The sequence below is a fragment of the Odocoileus virginianus genome, chromosome 4 (assembly GCF_023699985.2).
Source record: "Odocoileus virginianus isolate 20LAN1187 ecotype Illinois chromosome 4, Ovbor_1.2, whole genome shotgun sequence".
NCBI classification, from domain to species: domain Eukaryota; kingdom Metazoa; phylum Chordata; class Mammalia; order Artiodactyla; family Cervidae; genus Odocoileus; species Odocoileus virginianus.
This window is the reverse complement of record NC_069677.1, coordinates 24153325-24172517: the sequence shown is the minus strand read 5'-3', so window position 1 is coordinate 24172517 and position 19193 is coordinate 24153325. Positions and strand designations below refer to the sequence as shown.

Here is a 19193-nt window from a genome sequence, read left to right as displayed (position 1 = left end):
CGTGTCTGACTCTTTGAGACCCCATGAATCGCAGCACGCCAGGCCTCCCTATCCATCACCAACTCCCGGAGTTTACTCAAACTCGTGTCTATCGAGTCGGTGATGCCATCCAGCCATCTCATCCTCTGTCGTCCCGTTCTCCTCAGGGGTTAGGATTGTCATTATCATAATGGTTATTTTAGCCTGTGAGTTTTTAGAGTTATCCAAGTTAAAATTTTAAGAACCAGCATTAAAGAGCAAGAGAGATGAAATATTTAAAAGGTATTTGCCATATATTTCTGGTTAATATGGAGATTTAATTGAAAAGTTCCTCTATTTAGGGTATAAATACTTCCCATGGCTCTTAACTCTACAACCATGCTTCCCCAGTCTGCTATTTATAAATCAAGAATAAAGTAACCTTTAAAAAGGTAATTCACCTAAAATTCCTGGATTAAATAAGGAAAATTTTAAATCAGATTTCTAAATATATTATAAAAACAAAAGTAAAATTTTGGTATACCATATACAGTTAGATTAAAAAACATAGAAATTGTATAGTTTAAAACAAGTTGAAATAGCCAACTGAAAGACAATCTAAGTAAAGCCATCTAAGAATAAAATACAAGATTAAAAATTCATGAGTACTAGATAAAATAAATGAAAATTTCAATAAAATAAAGAATTGTCAGTATACAACATAGTTAAAACTAGTATCTTAAAAACTAGAAGAAAAACTGTTTAGAAAAATAAAGCATAAAATCCTGGCCTTAGAAAACCTCAAATGGGGCAGATAAGGGCTTCCTTGTAGAGCTCTTTCAGTGGGAGGCTGCCCAGGTGCAGAGTTGCTGGATTGTGAGCCTGTCCCCTTAGTGGGCTCCCTGAGTAACCATGCTTGTCCTGCTCTGTCAGTACTGACTTTTTTTCATGCCTGTTGGATGTTTGCAGGAGTAGGTCTCTTCCAAGATTCTGGGTTAAATGAGGCCTTTGTAAATCTCTACCCAACAAGAAAATATGCTTGAAATTTTAAATCAGTTTGATTTTTGATGATGAAGGTTTTCTGTAAGGCTTAGGAAGAATACATATGATGCACATATGGCAGTGTATAATCTTTTGGCAAATTATTCAACTTCTCTAAGCTTCAGTATCTTATCTCCAGTAAAGGTAATGCTTACTGTATTAGGTTATCATGAGATTGAATTGCCAATTGAAATGAAAATTGTATGTAAGCACTTAATATAGTGCCTAATATAATAGGAATAAATAAATGATAGGTCTATTAATTTATCTCATAAATTAATTTTCTCATAAATAAATTTCCAACCTCATTCTGTGGTTGGGAATATTAATTGAAATAATGTTAACTTCCACTTCTTGGTCTATGATGACTGAGGAAATACAAAATAATGCTTGACACAGGAGAAAACTTGAGATAATTGTATTCATTTATCTTGCTTGATGTCAAGCTGACAAGAAATGGGAGGAGAGTAAGTTGTGGGGTAGTTCTCTGTCCCCTTCTGCATTACATAGTGCTGTTTAGACATTTAAGAGTAGCTGGAGGCTCTGCTCTGGCTCCTTTGAACCTTCCCTCTCCTGAGATACAGAAGATTGCAGTTCCAAAGTCTAGACTTACTTAACTTCAGCTTCCTTAATTTTCCCAAGGTGCATGGTAAAGGTATCTGTTCTGGTTATGGTTTTTGCTTTTTATTGTCTCTTCCTAGTCGGGTGTTCCATCTTTTCTTTTTCTGATTTTTACCAACAAGTGTGTATGAGAAGTACATTTCAGCCCGTGAAACAGTAGGCTGGTGTTAGTTATTCTTAAAAACAACACAGTACTTTTCTTTTCCTTTGCCTTTCTGTGACATTACAGGCACTCTGGTTTCCGTTATTGGAGGCAATGATGGCCCCTCAGAAGCTGTCTAGTTCAGCTGCACCTCATCCACACTCTGAAGGTAAGTTTATCAGCATCCACCTATACCATTACCCAGTTTTTATCTGCTAGAAATAGTCATTTAGATACCTTCTCCAAGTATCATATTTTTATTATTATCCTTAATAAAATCATATTGTAGTGTTGATCTCATTTTTCAGGTTCACTTCTTTCTGAGGCACCAGTTACATCCTTTGTCTAAATAACAGTAGCTTTGCAGCTTACCAGGTTAACTTTAAAATATCAAACTGGCCTTGTTTAGCGAAGTTTCTAGGAAGCTTTATTCCTATGACTTACAGGAAAAACCTAAAACTGATTTTAAACTAACCTTAATATTAACATGTTGTTATAACAGCTCTGAAATCTTTGACCATGCAAGTTCTCAACAGCATGGCAGCATTTATTGCCCTTCCATCCATCTTGCAGCGAATCTTACAGGTGAGTTGAAAGGGTAAAATTCAGTGTTGATCAATTTTAACTTATATTTTAGTTATATATAAATAATGTTTAAATGGGCCTCAAACATAATGCAGCTGAATTTTGGCATTAAATAAATATCTAAGTTATGACTGTGACTCTCAGCCTTTAGCTCTCATCTGGCGATGTCAGTTTGCCTGGCACACACTTGCAACCTTCAGTTGTTCACCGTGACCTTGGGATTCAGATACATAAGCTTCTTTTTGGTGTCCTGTTTCCAGCTGGTTGCACTTTTTAGTGCAAAAAAAAAAACCACATAAAAATTTTTAATAAGGACATTTCTTGTTACGCAGGTTTTCAAACTCATCCTTAAACTTTATGTCCAAAACTCATCTCCTACTCTTCAGCTAAAAGGCCTGAACCTTTCCAACTTCATCAAAAAGAGAATGCTAAAAATATGCTAAGATATTTTTAGAAAAATCTGTGAACATTCTTGGGGAAACAGTAGGAATTATCCTTAGAATCCATTTTGTCTTTCCTTACTTTATGCAGGATAAGTGAAAATTGAAAGTGTTAGTCTCTCAGTCGTGCCCAGCTCTTTGCGACCCCATGGACTGTAATGAGCCAGGCTCCTCTGTCCATGGAATTCTCCAGGCAAGAATACTGGAGTGGGTAGCCATTCCCTTCCCCAGGGAATTTTCCCACCCCAGGGATCAAACCCCGGTCTACCACAGTGCTGGCAAATTCCTTATCACCTGAGCCACCAGGGAAGCAGGATACAGACACACCAAAACAAAGCAAAACACAGTAATATGATGCTGTTGATCTTCATAATTTTCAAATTATTTTTATCCAACCTAGAATGTTGCTTTCAGCTCCCTTTTAAGACTCTACAAGCTTTCCTTTCCCATCTGGTATGAAGCAGCTGGGCCTTTGCTGATAAAGACTACTGTATCCAACAGTCTCTCACCACATTGTATGTTATCCTTTAGAATGTATCTTCACATGTATCACTTCATTTGATCTTTATCATGAATTGAATAATGATTTGGTACAGACTGCTTTTCTTATATCCATTCTAAAATACATTTGTCATAAGGTTTTAGTCATATATGAACCATCTCTATAATGCAGGGGTACTTTAATTTACCAAATAAATTAGAAAAAAATGAAATCCTAAAGCCAAAAGTGTCCTCTCTCTCACTGTACACATTTAGCTTTATATTGAGCTTTCATCACACTTTAATATGTAAATTATAATAAATTGATTTTTTCTTTTGACAAATGCATATAATTTTTTAAAAAATAGTGTATTTCTAGACTCATATCCCTGAAGGCTTTTGGTATTTGAAAATCTTTATTTTTGTGTTATACTGGTATTCATTGTAGTTGTGTTCTTATCATTTCCACCATCAGTGGTTAACTCACACTAATCAGGAGAGTATGCTGGTTGTTAAATTTCTATTTGCATGTAAACTCTACCTTATGTTTGTACAGAGATTTTTATTTTTTCAAGTTGCTTTCACAGATACTGTCTTTGAAGCTCACAAGAGTCTCTTGAAGTAGATGGGGCTACTATAAAAATTTCTGTTGATGAAGGAGGAAACTAAAGTATAGAAAGTTAAGTACCTGATCCACCATTAGAGGCAATATCCAGAGTACCACCAAAGTCTCTGATCTCTTAATTTACAGTGTCTCCCACTGTATCGTGTAAGTTCCTTCGTTTGCTTCAGTCCCTAGTGTTTTGTGGCACTCTAATCTTATAAATCTCGTGGCTTCCTTGGTGGTTCAGATGGTAAAGAATCTGCCTGCAGTGGGTTTGATCTGGGTTCAATCCATGGGTTGGGAAGATTCCCTGGTTTGGGAAGATCTCCTGGAGAAGGGAATGGCTACCCACTCCAGTATTCTGGCCTGGAGAATTCCATGGACTATACAGTCTGTGGAATCTCAAAGAGTCAGACACAACTGATCGACTTTCACTGGTTTTTTGAGGAGTTAGTTATTAATTGGTTTATATATTACATGTTACCCTGTTTGGTTAATGATCTGTGTAGATGGCAAAAAGGCACAGTTCTTGCCCTAAAAGACCTGTGGGGAGACAAGAAAATATCTGATATGGCAATTGATAGGGCTCAAAGAGCAGGCTGCCACATTGGACACCTCAAGGATCACACGCTCTGAGCCCCAGGTAGGGTAACTGCTACTTCTGTGTCTGTGTACACTCAGTCCATGTGCTAATAGCTGCACAGCCCTGTGAAACCATGACTCTGCCTCTTGACTCTACCTGATTGACTTGGAATGGGCAGCTGGCCAAGATGGGCCAACTAGTATCCTTTTCAGGAAAGTTTGGAACTTTATTGAAAAGGTGAAGAGTTGCTCTGCAGAGTTCTCTGGATTATATAAGTTAAAAAAGTTCAGGAGCTGACAGTGACTACCTTTCTGTCATATGGACTGAAAGAGTATAAAGTTAATCTTCAGAGAGAAGAACAATGAAGCAGGCACACAAAGAAGAGAATAGACAAGATGCATGGAGAAGAGAGAAGATACAAGGAGAGGATTCAAGACTTTGGGAGAGGAGTGTGGAGAGAAAATCCTGAAGGTGTCTGCATCCCTCATTGTGGTTCTTAAGCCTTAACTGTATTCCTTTGTTTGGATCCTTAAACACTCCAGCACCTTTACAATTATTGTATTTTTTGAGTAAGATAGAATGAGCTAGGTTCTCTGGGTTTCTCCTCTGTGGCCAGAGGAGTACCAGTGAAAGTATATATGTGAGACAGACTGTGGAAAGATTTCCTGGAGGAGTAGATATCTGAACTGAATCTTAAAAAGCCTAAAGGAATCAGTAGTTTAAAAAAAAAAAAGACTATTCTAAGCAGAGTGAACTATATATAAAAGAATCTGAGGTGAGACATGGTACGTACGTTTGAGGAGTTGTAGATGTTTAAGTATGCTTGGAACATAGGACAAGATTAAAATCGTGTCACAGAGCTGAAGTTTGAGAGGCAGGGACCCTGTCCTTAATTGCTTTGTAAACTGTAGAAGGGACTTTGGTTTTTATTTTAAATTCACTAAATACTCGTTAAAAGATTTTAACCAGAGGACTGATGGAATGAGGTTTCTTTTTAGAAATATCACTCAGTCTGTATTATATAGGATAAATTGGAAGGGATCAAGACTGAGTCCAAAGGCATAGAAATAGCCAGAATGGATTCATAATAGGTACTCAGAGTTTGTTAATTGAGTTACATAGAATGGATAGGAGGAGATGGATTCAGAACTTGCTTAGCTAACAGAATTTAATTGACCTTTTGACTGATTAGATGTAGAATACAAGAAGAACCCAGGTAGGCCCCTGATTTCAGTTTTGTTTGGCTAACAATGAGCAGTGGGGAAAACAAGACCAGACTTCACAGGAAGAGGTAAGAAGTAGAGAGGAAGATTTGGAAGTCATCAGCATAGAAGTGGTAGTTAAATTCTTTGAAACTAGATGAAGTTCAGCATGAACGGAATTAGTAAAAAAAAAAAAAGGCTTAAGGCCACAATGGAGTTCTAGGAAACATACAGGTATCAGAGGGTTTACCTGTTTTTATTGCTCCTTAGAACAGAAGAGATATTGACATGATGAGAGGTTCTCAGAGATCTTCCTGACCTAAATATTCCTTCAAAATGTTCCTGGGGGCCTTAATTGTGCAGGTTTCATTCATGAACATTAGGTGATAAGTCAGTATTTTTTTTCCCCTTTCAGTTTTGATAAGTTAGTATTTTTAAGGGACCATTTTTATGTTTATATACATTCTGCCTTAACTCCCTGTTCTTATCTTCACTCTATGACAAAAGTAAATTTTGGCTTCTGAAAAGCTGCTTATGACTGTTTTACTAAGGGAATTAATACAAACAAATGACTTATATTCTCTTGGCATTATTCATATTTTAAAGTAATGCTTGATCAGTAAAAATTTTATTTTTTTAAATTTATTTTTATTGGAGCATAATTGCTTACAATGTTGTATTAGTTTCTGCTGTACAACAATGTGAATCAGCTGTATGTTTACATATATCTCCCCTCACTCTTTAGCCTCCCTCCAACCCCCGTTCACCCCATCCCACCCCTCTAGATCATCACAGAATACCAAACTGAGCTCCCGGCGCTCTACAGCAGCTTCCCATATGTATGGTATAATAAGTATCAGAAAGCAATAGAGGTATTGCTGTTTGCAAGAACATAGATGGACCTAGAGAATATTACACTTAGTGAAGTGAGTCAGAAATAAATACTGTGTTGTTGTTATTGTTCAGTCACTAAGTCATGTCCAACTCTTTGCAACCCAATGGACTGCAGCACACCGGGCCTCCCTGTATGAAAGGTGAAAGTGTTAGTTGCTCAATTGTGTCCAACTCTTTGAGACCCCATGCACTGTAGCCCACCAGGCTCCCCGTCCATGGTATTTTCCAGGCAAGAATACTGGAGTGATTGCCATTTCCTTCTCTGATCACTTATATGTGGGATTCTAAAAATAATACAAATGAATCCACATACAAATCAGAAACAGACTCACAGATATAAAAAAACAAGTTTATGGTTACCAAAAGGAGGAGAGGGGAGAGGAACAAATTAGGAATATGAGTTTAACAGATGCAAACTCCTGTGTATAAAATGGATAAACAACATGTATTTACTGTATGGCATGGGAAATTATATTCAATATCATATAACCTATAATAGAATATAATCAGAAAAAATAACTGAATCACTATGCTGTATACCTGAAACTAACCCAATATTGTAAACCAACTATTACTTCAATTTAAAAGAAAGAAAATGCTGGGGGAAAAGTGGTCATCACATCTTTTTATAACATGCTTTTTAAAAAACAAGTTTGTGTGAAGGACCTAAATGTGCTCTTCTTTTGTAGATTATGGACAAGTTAAAGAGAAACTTCAGCAGTTATTTATTGCTGAAGAATCTAGCTGACATATTTGGAAAATAATTTGAAAAGTTAGTAGATTTTGTGCATGCTGTGCCAGAAGCCTTGAGCTCTCTTTTACATTCTATAATTTATATGTTGTCCCAGCATGAGGTTATTTTCATAGTTTTGCTTTTAAATTATGCATATTAGAGTGAAATGTACTGATATAAATATAGACATGACCTATAAAGGTTTCTTCTTTTTCCAGCATTTAACCTTTTCAAGACCTTTATTCTCCAAACCAGCCTTGTCATAGGTAAATGACAGAGCTTTTCTGTGCTGGAATGTGTGCTTTTCTGTCCACACATACACAGTACATACTTATATTGTGTATGTGTGGACATGTTAGAGTAGCTATTACAATGTTCTTGTAATAAAGTATTATAGTATTATTTAATTATTGATACTTAAAGAAGTAAATGTATTTACTGAGAGCTTGACCATAAGTGTAATCGGATGCAAGTTCAGAAGTGTTAACACGGATCCGTTTTTATGCAAAGAAAATTAAAAGATTGTCTCATGTGTACATGGCCTGAGTTGTTGTTCTAGTAAAGAGCTTGTCTGAGATGTCTGTAGTTTTGTCTTTTGCAGATGCTCTGCACATGTTGGACAGGTATCTTTAACCTAGTGAGACAGATTTCCCCATTAAGTCTAAGTGATCTGTTCAGGCCCAAAGTAAACTTGTTAATTAGTATACAAATGTATAGTTACCCTTCGGTTTCTTTAGCAGTACTTCAGCATCAGGACCAAGAACGTGACCGTATGGCAGACAATCTGGTGCTGCTCTTGACCAGCTGAAAGTACTGAACACTAATCTGAGTTAGAAACTGCATCTATCCTGTCTTCAGGAACAGAGCACAGAAGAGGAAAAAAACAAATCCTAAGATTATGTTGTACAAGTGCCTGAAAGCACAGTTTCTTCTCACATTTCTGTATCTTTCTTCTAAGTTTTCCTGGTCCACAGTTGTGTTTTGGTTTTTTTTTCTTCTCTTAACATCTGAACTCACTGTACCAAGAGTTTAATAACCCCTACTCCTTAATAAGTAACCAGAAGTGTTCCCCATGCCTCCCAGAAAACATTAGTTTATCATTTATTCATATTTGTTACTCTTATCTAGCAAATATTAGTTTATTATTTAGTTTATTAGTTTGTATGTCATTTTCCTTTCTTGAAATCTCCTCCTAAGAAAGACTCAGAGACTGACACCAAAATTTGCAGCCACCAGCATTTGATAATAGGGATGGGACCTCAAGGTGGACTATGGGGAGAGAAACCTAAATCCCCAACTACAGAGAATGGTTGAATAACACATACCATCTTCACATGTTTCATACCCTGTAACTGTTCCTATTATTTGATGATATGGGAAACTGCTCACAACATACGTATTATGTGAAATGCCCCCAAAAATACATCCCTCTTTCTCCTTCCCCAGAAATAAGACTGGAAGAATATACCTCAAAATATCAAAAGTGTTTCTATTGGGGTGGTTAGATTTCAGTTCACTTTTATTTTTGTACACAACAGTGTTTTTCAAATTGTCTACGATAAACAAGTTATTTGGCATACCTCATATGAAAAGCAGTGGAAGGAACATTGTCTAGGTATCTGTTGTTTATCAGTAGTGATTTGATTAAGAAAAACTTTGAAAAACTGCAAGTTGCTTAGATTCAAAAACTGATCTCCTAAACTGGCATGACTTGGTTTGGACCAGACGATGGCCAGATGTGGGTCACAGGAGGAGTTGAACAGATTCTGAGTGTTCTTGAGTACTTTGGTTTTAACGTAGCAGATAAATAAGAGCTCAAAAAGGGATGTGTGTGTATTAGTCACTCAGTCATGTCTGACTCTTTGTGACTTCATGGACGATAGCCCTCCAGGCTCCTCTGTTCATGGAATTTTCCTGACAAGAATACTGGAGTGGGTTGCCATTTCCTTCTCCAGGGGATCTTCCTGACCAGAGATCGAACCTGGGTCTCCGGCATTGCAGGCAGATTCTTTACCATCTGAGCTACCAGGGAAGCCCAAAAAAAGGATAGGTGATGTTTAATAAGAAGAAAAGGAAGCTTGCTACTGAAACAAAACCAGAGTGAAATTTATGGTTGTTAAGCAAGAGGCTTGGATCATTTAAATTTTATTTTCTTTTCCAAAATACTTTGATGACCTGAGACCAGTGTACATTTCCAGTAGAAAGGTTCATGGAAGAATAAGTATTTTGTGACTGTTGACAAATACTTAAGAGTATTTGGCTTCTTCAGATAACTTATATTTTAAAATACATTTAAAATAACAGGAATAGAATTATAATATTTAGCAACTTTTTTCTAATTAGGACCCAGTTTATGGAAAAGGAAAACTTGGAGAAATCCAGGGCCTTATTCTGGGAATGTTGGATACCTTTAACTATGAACAGGTAAGCTACTTTCTATTTCTAAGCCCATTCTAAGGTAGAAAGATGCTATTCTTTTCTCTTTGAGCCTATACTTTTTCTTTAGAAATTACCATCTGTTTAGTGGAAGTTTGAAAGATTGAAGTGTATGATTTTCCAATTTTAAAATTTCTCTTGATCTTAATTAATTTATATTTTGTATACATATACACATATATTCTGGAATGTGTAATTGCAGCTTTTGAATTTATTCTTTTGATTCATGGGCAGTGGGACATATATCTTGTTTTCCAAATGAAAAATATAAGAAACTTTCTTGGAAAATAATGGAATATAAAGGTATAACTCAAAAAAGGAAGGGTCAGCATGAGTATAGAAAAATTGCAGAATAAAATTAGTGTTCTTTTAAACATTCTGAAACAGTTTATCACCACTAACCAGAAATGGTCGTTAGTCTTTCCTTAACCCAAAACTGCCTGTGGCATTAATTCTCAGTAAGAGCCAGCTTGGTGTACAAATTTTTCTTCATGTACTTCAAAGTGACTCATGAAGCCACCAAGGAAAAGTGCCATTTAGACATGTTAGATACAATGTCTGCTTTTTTAATACAAGAAAAAGAAAGAAATTGAGTGACAGAGCTTTTCTTAGGGTGTTGTAAGAACTGCAGTTTTGTTAAGTAAGCATAGCACAAGGCAGCTGATCCCCCTTCAGGCAGAGTCTGTGATGACAAAAGGAAGCTGAGTGCAAAACTGAAAGTTTTTACAAACTTTGTAAGAGGAAGAAAAGATGGAGTTGATTGGAAAGAATTAAAATAGACCATTAGAACAAAAAGTTCTGCAATATAGATAAAGTTTAAGGACAAGACTGTGTAGCAAGGAGGATCAACAGTATATCCTCCCCTTTGGGACTGACAGAAAAGAACCCAACTGCACATCAAAATAATATATCTGAATGTTGAGAATTAGATGTAGTAAGGAAACAATACTTTATACAGGGAACCTTAAATGATATAATGTGATAGCTGTGAAATATCTTTATGTGACTTAATGACAGATGTCACAGTCTTGAATAGATTCAAATGGCTTTTAAGTGCTGATTGGAAAATGTGATCTCTTGTCCAAGGGAGATGAAAAATGAGTAATGACCATTAGCTTTTCCAGTGGAAGGTTAATGTGGAATATTGCCATGGATGCAGTTTCTATTTAAAAAATCAGTATTTTTAAACAATTTGTTAGAACTTTGAGAAATCCAAAGAGAGCTTATTATAGATTGGGGTTAATCCAGTCATCTGAACACCATCAGTACCAAATTAAGCCACAAGAATGGCAGAGCACTCATTTCTCCATAGTAACTAGTGACTGCCTTTTAATAATTATTTTGAGACTCTTTATGTAGTACTTATCAGTACTTGTACATTGAAGTTAACCACTTAAGTCTGAGGTGCTTTGATGTTTATTTGATTGATTTTATGCCTTTGTAGTATATTCCAATTCAGCTGTGGCTGAAAATGAAACAAGTGCAGTTCTCCACTCATCCCCTCTGTCTCTTTCACTTTATAAACAACTTTTTGTTGATTTCTTTTTATTTTGGTCATTCATAGACCCTGCTGGAAACGACGACTAGCCTTCTAAACCAAGATCTCCATTGGTCATTGTGTAACCTGAGAGCTTCAGTCACCAGAGGACTGAATCCCAAGCAGGATTACTGCTCTATTTGTTTGCAGCAGTACAAGAGACGCCAAGAAATGGCTGATGAAATTATTGTTTTTAGGTAAGAGAGGGAAGGAAATGTAGTACATATGTGTGTGCATATGTATGGTATTGCCAGGCAGGAGCACACGCAGACACACAGCCCCAGTCAGCCATTCTGGCAGTGAACAAAACAAGGCAGAGTTCCTGTTCTCATAGATCTTATATTCTGCATAGGGGTCAGGGGGAAGAGTATTAGCGTGGTCAGGTCATAAATACAGGTAATAAGAGCTATGGAGAGAAATAACACACAAGGTAAGGGGATGGAAAGAAGTGTTCAGGGTGAGAATGCTATTTTAAGATACCATAATGAGGAAAAACATGTCTAAGAAAGTGACATTTGCGCAGAATGAGAGTGGTAGGAGTGAAGGTTAGGAATATATTTTAAGAGAAGAGCTAACTTGCTGATGTATCAGATGTGAAGTGACAGGGAAAAACATCTTCAGCCCGAGCTACTGAATGAATGTGGTACCATCCTCTAAAATAAGGAACAGGCATGAGGACCTGGGGAAATCAAGAGTTTTGTCTTGGAGATGTTAAGTTTGAGATGCCTTTTAAACATTTAAGTAGGAATGTCAGGTAGACAGTTATTCTAGTCAGAGATATGTCCTGGAAATATAAATTTAGAAATCATCAGCATGTAAATGATATTTAAAGCCACAGTGCAAAGAGAGAAGAAGTCTAGTGCAAAAGTAGAAGGTTTGATCTCGGGAGGAGACAGCTCATCCAGAATACACAGATAGAGGCAGCATAAGATGGACTCTAGAGCCAGGCTTTAAACCTTGAGTTCAAACCTTTATTCTGCCACTTCCTAGCTATTCCAGTGAAGTTGCTCTGTGTCTGACTCTTTGCGACCCCCTGGACTGTAGCCTACCAGGCTCCTCCATCCAGGGAATTTTCCAGGCAATAGTACTGAGTGGGTTGCCATTTCCTTCTCCTAGCTATTAGACTTTGACAAATCATTTTATCTCTTTACATCTTAGTTTCTTTATTTGCAAAGAGGGATAATAATGGTACCTACTTGCTGGAGTTTTTGTGAAGATGAAATGAGGTAATTTACATAAGACACTTAAAACCACACTGACATACAGTAAGCACTGTATAAGTGTTAGCTTCTGTTTTTACAGATAAAGATTGGTAGATTTGGTGATTAGAAGGGAAAGTATTTCTTATCACATAAAGAGCCCATTCATTCAACAACTATTTATCAAGCACACTATATGCCAGGTACTGTTAGAAGGGATAGGGTACCACATGAACAAAACAAAGGTTTTGCTCTCAGAGTTTACACTCTAGTGAAAGAGATAGACAAGTGAAATGCCAGATAGTAACTAACAGGGGAAAAAAAATAAAGCATGTTAAGTGAGATGTAGAGTGTCTGTGGGGGAAGATATTTTATGAAGAGTGGTCAGGGAGAACACCACTGTTAAGATAATTATGGACAGGCAGTTAAAAATGAATTAATTAATAAAAATATAATAATTACCATGAGTAAATATGGTATAGAGGAGAAAGAACCGTGGGAACTAGTAACTTGTGAAGAGTTGTTAAGGAAACTTAAGTGACATTTCAGCAGAGATTTAAGGGAAGTTTCCATGCAATATCGGGGTAGAGTGCTCCAGACAGGATCAGCAAGTGCAGAAACCATGAGGCAGGTGCTTGGCATACTCACTGTGGTAGTGAGTGAGCAGGCTAGCATTGCCTGAGCAGAGTGAAGAGAAAATGATAAGAGATGACTTCAGCAGCCAAATCATGTAGGAACTAAATCATTATGAAGAGTTAAACTCTTACTCTGAGATGAAAAGCCATTGGATGGTTTTGAGGATAGGGTTGACACGATATAATCTATGTATTAAGGATCACTTTGACTGCTGTGGTAAGAATGCACAGCAGAAGATCAAGGGTGAAAGTGGAATGACCATTTAGGCTAATCCAAGTGAGAGATGGCCCAAGATGATTGTAATGAAGTAAGTGGTGGTGGGGTTCTGTATATATTCTGAAGGTATAGCTGACAAGATCTGTTTATAGATTGTATATGAGGTATGAAAGAAAGAATAGTTTTTGGCCTGAGAAACTGGAAGGCTCTAGTTACTATTTATTTAGATGTGGAAGGTTGGATGAGAGTGTGCATTGAGGGTGGGGTTTGGTGGAAATCAAGAATTTGGTTTGGGGCATGTTATATATATGGGGGAGGATAGAGAAAAGGAAGATTTTAAAGACTATCGAAGAGAGAAAAGGACTGACTTCTGAGGTGGTCCAGCGTTTCAGGTTGGAGAAATGAGGAGGAATCAGTGAAGATGACTTAGAGTTATGCTCAACACTTACTTCTGGAAGGTTTATTTGGTAGCCTAAAGTAATTAACAGGGAATTTCTTCATAGTAATGATGTTAAATTTACTGTATAGTACTAACATTTCTGTGAATGCTTATAAATCACATCAAGACTCTTGAATTTGATGAGAAATACCACTCATGTTATTATCAAATGACTTATATAATTATTATTTTCCCCAGTTGACGTTGTTCAAACTGCCTAAAAATGTTTCATAGTTTGAGAAGTGAGCAGAAGTTCAACTCACCCCTGGGTGGTTTGTAGTCAGAGAACTGTGGTGCTGTTGTACTCACAACTGAAGTGTACAAATACATGAGTCTGGATTTTAAAACAGAGAGGAAAGCAACAAGTAAATCTCTTCTCTTATTTCTTAACCTATATACCCACCAGTGCATTTCAGCTTACTGGAAATAATTATCACTTTTAAATACTGTCTAATACAACTTAGGTTTATGATTTTATGATAATGAAAATTGTCAATTGGTTACCTTCATTTTGCAGCTGTGGCCATTTATATCATTCATTCTGTCTGCAAAGCAAAGAGTGCACCATAGAAATTGAAGGGCAAACAAGATGGACATGCTACAAATGCAGCTCAAGTAACAAAGCAGGAAAGTTGAGTGAAAATTCATCTGAAGTTAAAAAGGGAAGGATAACCCCATCACAGGTAAAGCTTGTTTTCATGTCAAGGTGGAGTAGGAAATGGCAACCCACTCCAGTATTCTTGCCTGGAGAATTCCATGGACAGAGGAGCCTGGCAGGATACAGTCTATGGGGTTGCCAAGAGTAGGACACTACTAAGTGACTATCACTCTCACTCATGCAGATAGTCTTTTCTCAACAGTGTCTTTTAGACCTGGCCTCATTTTTTTTTCAGGTCTTTTCGGGCCTCAGCAAATTTACTTAGTTTTCTGTTTCCTGCACCTTCCTTTATGCTGCCCTATCCTATAGTTGACGTTAACATCACTTAGTGAAATGTTGGACCCATTGCTTTTTTCTCTGTTTTTGGCTTGAGAAACTGGAAGTCTGTAGTTGGAATTTATTTACATGTGGAAGGTTAGAAGGGGGCATTTATTGGAGATGGAGTGTAGAGAAAAGGATTATGAAGATTATCGAAGACAGAAGGATTGACTTCTGGGGTGATCCAACATTTCAGATTGAAGAAATGAGGAGGAATCAAAGATGATTTAGAATTATGTTTAAATCATCTAACTTATGCTAAATCAATTGAGCTTTCAATATTAAGTCAGAAGATAACCCAGGGAAAAAACTCTGACCTAGCTTCTCCCAGATAATAGTTCAGAGTTTCTACACTCCAGTGGTAGCCACTAGTATCCATATTCACCAGTAAATACAGAACCATGTGCCAGGCACTATGTTAAATGCTGGAACAAGACATTTGTCTTATGGAATTTGTATGACAATGAAATTATAAACAGATTTCCAGTAAGTGTTCTCCAGTTCTTTCTGACACCAAGTATGTGGTGTTTTTTCCGTCATCAGTTCTGACATCTATTCGGTCAGTTCTCTGGGTTCCAACTGTATGCCCTGTAATGCCATTCAGTTCTCACACTGACCACCAGGAATTAGTGTCAGACTTTATACTGTCTGACACCAGTGTCAGACACCAGTTACAAATGGGGTACCAGATTACATACTGTTCTATCTGACTTGACAAATATAGGGGTCCCTATGACCCACTTCCCCAAGTTTAATAATTCAGTAGGACAACTCACAGAACTTGGGAACATGCTTTATGTTTACCTGTTTATTATAAAGGATAGTCAGGAATAACCATATGAAAGAGGTGCATAGGGCAAGATAAGGGGTAGGGGGAGGTACCCGGAGCGTCCATGCCGTATCTTGGCATATCACCTTCCCAGTTATCAGTGTGATCACCAACCTGGAAACTCCTTGAAGCTCAACATTTAGGGGTTTTTTTGGAAGTTTCATTACCTAACCATGATTGACTAAATCACTGGCCATTAGTGCTTAGACTCAATATCTAGCCCCTCTCCCCTCCTCCTATATGGGAATGGGAGAAGGATGGGGAAGAAAGAACTGAAAGTTCTTAACTCTCTAGTCATGGTTTGATCTTTCTGATGACTAGCTGCCATCCTGAAACTATGTAGGGGTCCCCAAGTACCAGTCATCTCATTAGCATTCAGAAGGCACTCTATCACTCAGGAGAGTCTGAGAATTTTAGGAACTATGTGATAGGAACCAGGGACAAAGACTGAATGATATTTTTTATTATACCACAAGTACTTACAGATGAACTGTGCTATAAAAGTAGATAATGAGTAGAGCTGATCTAGACATGAGATATCATGGAAGATTTCTTCAAAGTGTTAGTTAGCTGCCCCTGAAGCAAAAAAGAAGATCGAGTTTAAGCACAAGAATAGGCAGGAGGAGAAATATTCCAGGCAGAGGGAACAGTATATAGAATAAACAAAGCATCTCTGCAAAAACTAGACATTGAGTATGATTGGATCCAGAGGGTGAAAGAATGATATTGTATGAAATTAGTAAGGAAACAGGGACCATACTAATTATTTTTATGTTTGTGCTAAAGAAACAAGACATTGAAGGGCTTTAAAGAAGGAATGATATGATATAATCAAAATAGTATTTTTTTTTTTTCTTAAGAATGGTGCTTTTAAAAGAACTGCAGTACAGAAAATGAAAGGAAAACAAGAATAGGTGGATGTAGGGAGACCCAAGAATATTGAAATTATTCTGTGGAAAGAAACTTTTACTAGAATGGTGGAAGTCGGGATGGAGAAAAGAGCCACATGTGAGATATGTTTGAGATGAGTACAAACATCAAAATAATTAATATGGTCCCTGCCTACCTCACTAGCTTCATCTTATACCACTCTTTCACCTTCTAGATTCAGTTATGCTCAACTTTTAATTCTATATTCTTTTCTGCTTTACAACAGGTAACCTATATTTGAGAGGTAGAATTAGTAGGACTTGGTGATAATTAAATTGGTTGGTGAGGGAGGTAAGACAGAGGGAAGAGTCAAAGATAGTACCCAGATTTCTTATTTGAACAACCAAATGGATGGTGGTACCATTTACTGAGATAGAAAGCAATAAAGAAAGAACATACCTGAGAGTAAGACAGAGAATTCATTGTTGGAGTTAGAGCTGTCTGTTGGATGTACAGATGAAGATGTTCAATATGTTTCTGGATTGAAAATTTTATTAGTCATCCAGTGCTTCCTTGTTCGCATTTAGGAAAGGAAAATCAGGTCCTATGATTTCTAACATCTTTCCAAGCTGAATTCAAATGAAAATGTGGGAACCTTTATTTATGTAGATACCTAAGGCTTTGCATTTCAGTGCACTTCAGTTTTTTTCCCTTTTTCAAGTATATTCTGTTCATAAACAGATTGTGACTGAATGCATATTATTGCCTGCATATTACCAATTAGATTCTTTTTCTTTCTTTGTAGATAGTCCCCAGAGGCTAAAATATGCCTTTTTTCCTTCTTAAAAAAATAGTTATGTGTGCAGATATGTATTTTAATACATAATTTACAAACAGTAAATTCACTTCTGCAAGTTTTGACAACCTCCTTTACAATCAAGACAGAGCAATATTACCACATCCCTCAAAAGTCCCCCATAGCTCTTTGTAGTCAGCCTCTCTTTTCATCCTCCAACCCCTGGCAACCACTGATCCATTGAGAGTTATTTAATACCAGATAAAGATTGAAGTTCTTTCTTTTGAATGAAGGTATCCATTGAATTGCTTTGTACCTTAATCAAAAACCAATTGACCTTGTGTGTGTGTGTTTATTTCTAGACTTTCTATTCTATTCCATTATATATCTGTCCTTGCTCCAAGACTGTGTCTTTATAATAAATCTGGATATCAGGTTGTGTGAGGCCTTCAAGGTTGTTCTTCTTTCTAACATTTGGCTATTCTACTTGCTTTTCCATATAAATTAAAAAATCACCTTGTCAGTTTCTCCCAAAAATATTCATGCTGGGATTTTATTAGGATTGTGTTGACTATGTAGATAAATTGGGGGAGAGTTGACATCTTAATGATATTGAGTCCAATCCATTAACATGGTATAGCTCCAATTTATTTAAATTTTCTTCAATTTATTTCATCAATGTTTTATAGTTTTTGGCATATAAATCTTGGATATGTTTTATAAGGTTCATTTATAAGTATTTAATGACTTAATATTACATATTTTACTGTTTTATATTTCAATTTCTAATTGTTCATTTCTAAAATATAGAAATACAATTCATTTTTGCATATTGACATTGTATCTAGTGACCAGTGGCCTTACTAAGCTTACTTATGAGTACTTTTCTGTATATTTTTTGGTATTATCTACATAATCATGTCAAATGCAAATAATGACTGTTTTATTTGTTTGTTTCCAATGTTATTTCTTTTTCTTGCCCTATTGCATTGGCCTCTAGTACACAATTGAATAACAATGGTGAGAGTAGACATCCTTGTCTTGTTACTGATTGTAGAGGAAAGTATGCATTTTTCATTATTCAGTATAATATTAACTGTAGGCTTTTGGTATGTAACCTTTGTATCATGTTTAGGATGTTCCCATTTACTCCACGTTTTGTTGAGAATTTGTTCCAAGAATGGATGTTGAATTTTGAAGACATTTGTACTACATTGGTTGCTGTGTTCCCATATCCACACACCTCACACAAGAAAGTAATCTGTTTCATTGACTTTCCTCTTGCCTGCTCTCAGAACACTGAGAGAAGGGAAATTATTTTGAAATTGGGTCTGTATGTCAAAGGAAGCTTTATTTCTGAGGCTATCCTATTCTGCAGGGCAGAAGAAATGAGTTCAACCTTTTCATTTCTTTAGGACACTCCAGTGGGATTACTGATCATCCTCTTGAAAATCTGTTTGATGCTTCCTAATTAATAAAGGAAAATAGCAGGAGAACTATTTTGGATTCCTTATATTTTCTAGCTGTCTGTCTCCTTTGATTTTCTTAGTAAGATTTTGTAAAAAAGATCTAGTGTCTTGGTAATGCAAAGAAAGAGAAGATGAAATTTATCAAATATATGCTTTAGATGTGAACATGATAATCTTCACAACAACTTTAGCTGAAGGAACTGTGCTCAGAGAAGGGGGACCAGTATTTGAAATCAAGTTTTGTAAATCATCATCACTCTGTTTTCCTGCCTCCTGACTGTTCTATTTTTAGTATTCTGACTTTATTGAAATCTCATAAAGGTGATTTTTAATGTTCAGTTCAGTTGCTCAGTCATGTCCAACTATTTTGCAACCCCATGGACTGCAGGATGCCAGGCTTCCCTGTCCATCCCCAACTCCCAGAGCTTACTCAGTCAGACTCATGTCCATCAAGTCGGTGATGCCATCCAACCATCTCATCCTCTGTCATTCCCTTCTCCTCCTGCC

The 19193-nt window shown here is 36.7% G+C and overlaps 1 protein-coding gene across 7 annotated transcripts in view; it reads left to right on the top strand.

Annotated features, from left to right (window-relative positions):
- Nucleotides 1-19193, top strand: part of VPS8 (VPS8 subunit of CORVET complex) — a 384233-nt gene that overhangs the window by 301175 nt on the left and 63865 nt on the right. For all 7 annotated transcript variants that reach the window (XM_070466284.1, XM_070466287.1, XM_070466286.1 and 4 more), the window contains 5 exons: nucleotides 1850-1931; nucleotides 2265-2347; nucleotides 9627-9707; nucleotides 11284-11453; nucleotides 14264-14429. In XM_070466284.1, coding sequence (XP_070322385.1) covers nucleotides 1850-1931; nucleotides 2265-2347; nucleotides 9627-9707; nucleotides 11284-11453; nucleotides 14264-14429 — 582 coding nt within the window. The remainder of the gene's footprint in view (nucleotides 1-1849; nucleotides 1932-2264; nucleotides 2348-9626; nucleotides 9708-11283; nucleotides 11454-14263; nucleotides 14430-19193) is intronic.